The 7,623-nt window shown below is 41.6% G+C and overlaps 1 protein-coding gene across 1 annotated transcript; it reads right to left on the reverse strand.

Moving 5' to 3' along the window:
* Positions 1 to 1,030: 1,030 nt before the first annotated feature.
* On the reverse strand, positions 1,031 to 3,044 carry LOC118227465. The gene is made up of 7 exons (XM_035417962.1): positions 2,981 to 3,044; positions 2,552 to 2,610; positions 2,347 to 2,408; positions 2,083 to 2,183; positions 1,806 to 1,977; positions 1,500 to 1,693; positions 1,031 to 1,056 (listed from the first exon to the last, which is right to left on the reverse strand). Exons 1-7 carry the CDS (start codon positions 3,042 to 3,044, stop codon positions 1,031 to 1,033), a joined length of 678 nt encoding a protein of 225 aa, XP_035273853.1.
* Positions 3,045 to 7,623: the final 4,579 nt, after the last annotated feature.

Consider the following 7,623-nt stretch of genomic DNA (forward strand, 5'->3'; position numbering starts at 1 on the left):
CTTGCTTAACATAAACTGTTAAGAAAATGAAATCTGTAACATTTCATATGTACCAGTAAAACGGCCTTCTAGGCATCGTGAATCAAATAGAGATGGTGGTCTCAGGGGCCAGATGTAAAGGTCGGGTTTGTGGACATGTGACTTACGCTGATAAGTAATATTCTGCACTCTCACTGGATCATTCAAGTCCGTCATGTTGCTCGGCGCTTTCACTGTATCGTTCATCTGCCATAGACGAGCATCCAAGAGAGTTTGGGCCATAGTGACAATCTCACTCTCGCTGGGGACGGTCTTGATGGTGTCGAACACAAGCCGAATACAGATGAAAACCGAGCCCATGCTGCAGAAACACGTGGAGGCAACGTTAGGATTTTCCATTGGAGGAAACGTTGGATCGCTATTTCAACGGGTGGACCTCAACCGTAAAATCTAATATTAAAATGTGTACATACGTTCCATGTGGACTTGTGCTGGTTTGAAATGCAGTGGGGGTCATCATTCCAGAGATTGTTTGGGTTATTGTGGCTGCAATTGGGCCAGTTGTTGTGGTTGGTTCTCCAGTTGTCTGAACAGCTGTTGTAGTGAGAGGTTCAGTTGTAGTGGGGGCTGTGGTGGGGGCCAGGCCTGAAAGTACAACATCAATGAGTGACTGAAACTAACCAATCAAGGACTTTATTCCAACAAATTCAAATGTAAAAACACTTGTTGATGTTGTAGGGAGAAACCTACCGCTAGCATTCAGGACTGCAGTTAAGAATTTGCTTGGCTCATTGATGTCACCTTTCTGATAGACGTACTCCACAGTGGAATTAATCTGGTTAGGTGTGATCCTGTAGGAAAATAAAAAAGGAAGAGGTTTCATGCTGATGATATACACCATTCATACATTTAACAACAAGGATAAGACTGGAACTTGCCTCAGTTAATCGTTATCAAAAAAGTTCTGTTCATAATCAATAGGAAATCATTCAAGGCACCCAGGTTTTGGACTTACGTAAAAATTGCTTGCGGGAAGTGGAAAGGATTTTCTTCAGGTTGGATCAGCATTAGGTTCAGCTAAAAAGCAGAGGAAAAAGCATAAAAAGAAGTTTAAAAAAGAATGAATAAACAATAAGGACATCCTCACTACCTTGTGAGCTTTAATCTTATGATCAGCTGACCAGTGACTAGCATGTACAGGGTTGCTGCAGAAAGCTCACCAGCTTGTCGATTGCATCCTGGATGAGTTTGTATGTCTCATTCCTGAGTTCAGGGTTATCTGGAATGTGCACGTCGTTTATCCGATAGCCCAGTGTCATAACAAAGGAATGATCGGATAGTTCTGAGGAATAAATAAAACTTCATTTCATTGTGCTTGCTTAACATAAAATGTTAAGAAAATGAAATCTGTAACATTTCATATGTACCAGTAAAACGGCCTTCTAGGTATCGTGAATTAAATAGATATGGTGGTCTCAGGGGCCAGATGTAAAGGTAGGGTTTGTGGACATGTGACTTACGCTGATAAGTAATATTCTGCACTCTCACTGGATCATTCAAGTCCGTCATGTTGCTCGGCGCTTTCACTGTATCGTTCATCTGCCATAGACGAGCATCCAAGAGAGTTTGGGCCATAGTGACAATCTCACTCTCGCTGGGGACGGTCTTGATGGTGTCGAACACAAGCCGAATACAGATGAAAACCGAGCCCATGCTGCAGAAACACGTGGAGGCAACGTTAGGATTTTCCATTGGAGGAAAGGTTGGATCGCTATTTCAACGGGTGGACCTCAACCGTTAAATCTAATATTAAAATGTGTACATACGTTCCATGTGGACTTGTGCTGGTTTGAAATGCAGTGGGGGTCATCATTCCAGAGATTGTTTGGGTTATTGTGGCTGCAATTGGGCCAGTTGTTGTGGTTGGTTCTCCACTTGTCTGAACAGCTGTTGTAGTGAGAGGTTCAGTTGTAGTGGGGGCTGTGGTGGTGGCCAGGCCTGAAAGTACAACATCAATGAGTGACTGAAACTAACCAATCAAGGACTTTATTCCAACAAATTCAAATGTAAAAACACTTGTTGATGTTGTAGGGAGAAACCTACCGCTAGCGTTCAGGACTGCAGTTAAGAATTTGCTTGGCTCATTGATGTCACCTTTCTGATAGACGTACTCCACAGTGGCATTAATCTGGTTAGGTGTGATCCTGTAGGAAAATAAAAAAGGAAGAGGTTTCATGCTGATGATATACACCATTTACACATTTGACAACAAGGATAAGACTGGAACTTGCCTCAATTAATCTTTATCAAAAAGGTCTGTTCATAATCAATAGGAAAACATACAAGGCACCCAGGTTTTGGACTTACGTAAAAATTGCTTGCGGGAAGTGGAAAGGATTTTCTTCAGGTTGGATCAGCATTAGGTTCAGCTGAAAAGCAGAGGAAAAAGCGTAAAAAGAAGTTTTAAAAAGAATGAATAAACAATAAGGACGTCCTCACTACCTTGTGAGCTTTAATCTTATGATCAGCTGACCAGTGACTAGCATGTACAGGGTTGCTGCAGAAAGCTCACCAGTTTGTCGATTGCATCCTGGATGAGTTTGTATGTCTCATTCCTGAGTTCAGGGTTTTCTGGAATGTGCACGTCGTTTATCCGATAGCCCAGTGTCATAACAAAGGAATGATCGGATAGTTCTGAGGAATAAATAAAACTTCATTTCATTGTGCTTGCTTAACATAAAATGTTAAGAAAATGAAATCTGTAACATTTCATATGTACCAGTAAAACGGCCTTCTAGGTATCGTGAATTAAATAGATATGGTGGTCTCAGGGGCCAGATGTAAAGGTAGGGTTTGTGGACATGTGACTTACGCTGATAAGTAATATTCTGCACTCTCACTGGATCATTCAAGTCCGTCATGTTGCTCGGCGCTTTCACTGTATCGTTCATCTGCCATAGACGAGCATCCAAGAGAGTTTGGGCCATAGTGACAATCTCACTCTCGCTGGGGACGGTCTTGATGGTGTCGAACACAAGCCGAATACAGATGAAAACCGAGCCCATGCTGCAGAAACACGTGGAGGCAACGTTAGGATTTTCCATTGGAGGAAACGTTGGATCGCTATTTCAACGGGTGGACCTCAACCGTAAAATCTAATATTAAAATGTGTACATACATTCCATGTGGACTTGTGCTGGTTTGAAATGCAGTGGGGGTCATCATTCCAGAGATTGTTTGGGTTATTGTGGCTGCAATTGGGCCAGTTGTTGTGGTTGGTTCTCCACTTGTCTGAACAGCTGTTGTAGTGAGAGGTTCAGTTGTAGTGGGGGCTGTGGTGGTGGCCAGGCCTGAAAGTACAACATCAATGAGTGACTGAAACTAATCAATCAAGGACTTTATTCCAACAAATTCAAATGTAAAAACACTTGTTGATGTTGTAGGGAGAAACCTACCGCTAGCGTTCAGGACTGCAGTTAAGAATTTGCTTGGCTCATTGATGTCACCTTTCTGATAGACGTACCCCACAGTGGCATTAATCTGGTTAGGTGTGATCCTGTAGAAAAATAAAAAAGGAAGAGGTTTCATGCTGATGATATACACCATTTACACATTTGACAACAAGGATAAGACTGGAACTTGCCTCATTTAATCTTTATCAAAAAAGTTCTGTTCACAATCAATAGGAAATCATTCAAGGCACCCAGGTTTTGGACTTACGTAAAAATTGCTTGCGGGAAGTGGAAAGGATTTTCTTCAGGTTGGATCAGCATTAGGTTCAGCTAAAAAGCAGAGGAAAAAGCGTAAAAAGAAGTTTAAAAAAGAATGAATAAACAATAAGGACATCCTCACTACCTTGTGAGCTTTAATCTTATGATCAGCTGACCAGTGACTAGCATGTTCAGGGTTGCTGCAGAAAGCTCACCAGTTTGTCGATTGCATCCTGGATGAGTTTGTATGTCTCATTCCTGAGTTCAGGGTTTTCTGGAATGTGCACGTTGTTTATCCGATAGCCCAGTGTCATATCAAAGGAATGATCGGATAGTTCTGAGGAATAAATAAAACTTCATTTCATTGTGCTTGCTTAACATAAACTGTTAAGAAAATGAAATCTGTAACATTTCGTATGTACCAGTAAAACGGCCTTCTAGGCATCGTGAATTAAATAGAGATGGTGTTCTCAGGGGTCATATGTAAAGGTAGGGTTTGTGGACATGTGACTTACGCTGATAAGTAATATTCTGCACTCTCACTGGATCATTCAAGTCCGTCATGTTGCTCGGCGCTTTCACTGTATCGTTCATCTGCCATAGACGAGCATCCAAGAGAGTTTGGGCCATAGTGACAATCTCACTCTCGCTGGGGACGGTCTTGATGGTGTCGAACACAAGCCGAATGCAGATGAAAACCGAGCCCATGCTGCAGAAACAAATGGAGGCAACGTTAGGATTTTCCATTGGAGGAAAGGTTGGATCGCTATTTCAACGGGTGGACCTCAACCGTAAAATCAAATATTAAAATGTGTACATACATTCCATGTGGACTTGTGCTGGTTTGAAATGCAGTGGGGGTCATCATTCCAGAGATTGTTTGTGTTATTGTGGTTGTAGTCAGGGCAATTATTGTGGTTGGTTTTCCACTTGTTTGAGAAAATGTTGTGGTGGGTGGTTCAATTGAAGTTGCTACACTAGTTGCGATTGGACTGTAATTTGGACTTCCAGGAATTTTTGTTGTTGAAGCTCCAGTTGCATTTGGATCTCCAGTTGTTGTAGAAATTTTGGTTGGAGTTACAGTTTTTGTTTTATCAACTGTGGTTTGTGCTATTGATGCTGTTTGAGAAAAGGTGTTAGTTTTTGGAAGATTTGTGGTGTTTTGAGCTTCATTTGTATTTCGAGATGTGGTTGGAACCTCAGTTGTAGTTTCTGGAGTTGTGGTTAGTTGAGGAACTCCAGTTGTAGTTTTAGTCATTTTGGTTGGTGTTGCAGTTGTTGCTTGAGCAACTGCTGTGGTCGGAGATTCTATTGTAGTTTTTGGAGCTATACTTATTGTTGTTGGCTGATTTGTCGTGGTGGGAGCGTCAGTTGTTGTTTGTTTATTTATTGTGCTTGGAACTCCAGTTGTAGTTTGAGCAGGTGTGGTTGTTGCTATTGTCTTACTATATTCAACTGTTTTGGTTGTTGGTATTGTTTCAGCAACTAGTATAGTTTGAGCAACTGTTATGGTTGGTACCACTGTTATTTGACCAGCTGTTGTTGTGGGAGGTTCAGTTTCAGTTGTAGCAGTTTCACTTGCAGTTGAAGTAGTCAATGCTGTGGTTGGAGATGCAGTTGTAGTTGGAGAAGATGTTGTGGCTTGTGCTATTGTTGTTTCTTGACCAACTGTTGTGGTGACTGAGTCAGTTCTAGCTGTTGGTGTTTCAATTGTAGTTGGAAGGTTTGTTGTGGTTGGAGTTTCAGTTTTAGATGGAATACTTGATGTGGTTGCAACTGCATTAGTTTGAGTAACAGTTGGGGTGGGAGGTTCAGTTGAAATTGAAACTAAGCCTGATGAATATTCTGTGGTTGTTAGCGTTGCTTCCTTTGTTGTTTGAGACTTGCAGTTTTTATCGTTGTTGCACCCATTGTTGTAGTCAAGAGCTGGAATTGTAGGTTTTGGAAGATTTTCATGGGTTGGAGCTTCAGTTGTACTCGGAGGAACATTTGTTGTTGGAGGTACAGCTGGAGAAATGTTGGTTGGTGTTGCAGCTGTTGAGTGAGCAACTCCTTTGGTTAGTGGAATAGATGTTTGAGCGACTGTTATGGTCTGAGGCTCACTTGTCATTCTTGGAGCTGCACTTGTTGAGCTGCACCACTTTGTAGTGGTTGGAGCTTCAGTTGTAGGTGAAATATTTGATGTGACTGCAACTGCAGTTGCAGTTGAACCAATTGTTGTGGGATGAGCTACAGGTGTAGTCTGAGCAACTGTAGTCTCTGGTTCTTTTGTTGTTTGAACAACAGTTGTGGTGGGAAGTTCAGTTGTAGTTTTTGGCGCTTCAGTTGTAGTTGAAGTAGTAAATGTTGTGGTTGTTAATTCAGTTGTAATTGGAACATTTGTTGTTATTTGAGCTGCAGTTGTAGTTGGAGAAAGTTTGGTTGGTGTTGCGTTAGTTGTTGGAGAAACTGCTGTGTTTGGTGCAATTGTTGTTTGAGCTGCTGTTATGGTGGGAGATTCAGTTGCAGTTGTTGGTGTTTCACTTGTAGTTGCTGGAAGATTTGTCAGTGTAGTTTCAATTTTATTTGGAGTACTTGATGTGGTTGGAACCAGAGTTGTTGGAACATTTGTTGTGGTTAGTCCTACAGTTGTTTGAATAACTGTTGTGGTGGGAGATTCACCTGTTGCAGCACTGGTTGTGGTTGGAGCTACAGTTGAACTTGGTAGAATTGTTGTTGTTGGGGCTACAGTTGTAGTTGGAGAAATTTTGTTTGGTGTTGCAGTAGTTGTTTGAGGAATTCCTTTGGTTAAGGGAATTGTTTTTTGAGCAACTGTCATGGTCCGAGGCTCACTAGTCGTTCTCGGAGCTGCTCTCGTAGGTGTTGAGCTGCACCACTTTGTAGTGGTTGGAGCTTCAGTTATAGGTGAAATACTTGATATGTTTGCAACTGCAGTTGGACCAGTTGTTGTGGTTGGAGCTACCATTGTAGTTTGAGCAACTGTAGTCTTCAGTACTCTTGTTGTTTGAGCATGGGTTGTGGGTTCAGTTGTAGTTTTTGGAGCTTCAGTTGTAGTTGAAGTAGTAAATGTCACAGTTGTAAATTCCATATTAATTGGAACATTTGTTGTTATTCGAGCTGCAGTTGTCATCGGAGAAATCGTTGTGGCTTTCCCTTGTGTTGTTTGACTAACTGTTATGGTGGGAGATTCAGTTGTAGTTGTTGTTATTTCACTTGTAGTTGTTGGAAGATTTGTTGTAGTTTCAATTTTATTTGGAGTACTTGATGTGGTTGGAACTACAGCTGAAACACTGTTGCTGGTAAGAGCTGCCGTTGTACTTGAAAGAATAGTTGTTGTTGGAACTATTGTTGCAGTTTGAGCAACTGTTGTTGTGGGAGGTTCCGTTTCACTTGTAGCAGTTTCACTTGTAGTTGAAGAAGTAAATGTCGGGGTTGGAGATGCAGTTGTAGTTGGCAACGTTGTTATGGCTTGTGCTATTGCTGTTTCTTGACCAGCTGTTGTGGTGACTGAGTCAGTTCTAGCTGTTGGTGTTTCAATTGTAGTTGGAAGGTTTGCTGTGGTTGGAGTTTCAGTTTTAGATGGAATACTTGATGTGGTTGTGACTGCAGTAGTTTGAGTATCTCTTGGGGTGGGAGGTTCAGTTGAAATTGAAACTAAGCCTGATGAATATTCTGTGGTTATTAGCGTTGCTTCCTTTGTTGTTTGAGGCTTGTGGTTTTTATTGTCGTGGTTTGATCTTCCATCATTGTTGCACCCATTGTTGTAGCCAGGAGCTTCAATTGTAAGTTTTGGAAGATTTTCGTGGGTTGGAGCTTGAGTTGTACTCGGAGGAATTTTTGTTGTTGGAGCTATAGTTGTAGCTGGAGAAATTTTGGTTGGTGTTGCAGCTGTTGTATGAGCAACTCCTTTGGTTAGTGGAATAGTTTTTTGAGC

This window comes from Anguilla anguilla, chromosome 5, assembly GCF_013347855.1.
Source record: "Anguilla anguilla isolate fAngAng1 chromosome 5, fAngAng1.pri, whole genome shotgun sequence".
Classification (NCBI taxonomy): domain Eukaryota; kingdom Metazoa; phylum Chordata; class Actinopteri; order Anguilliformes; family Anguillidae; genus Anguilla; species Anguilla anguilla.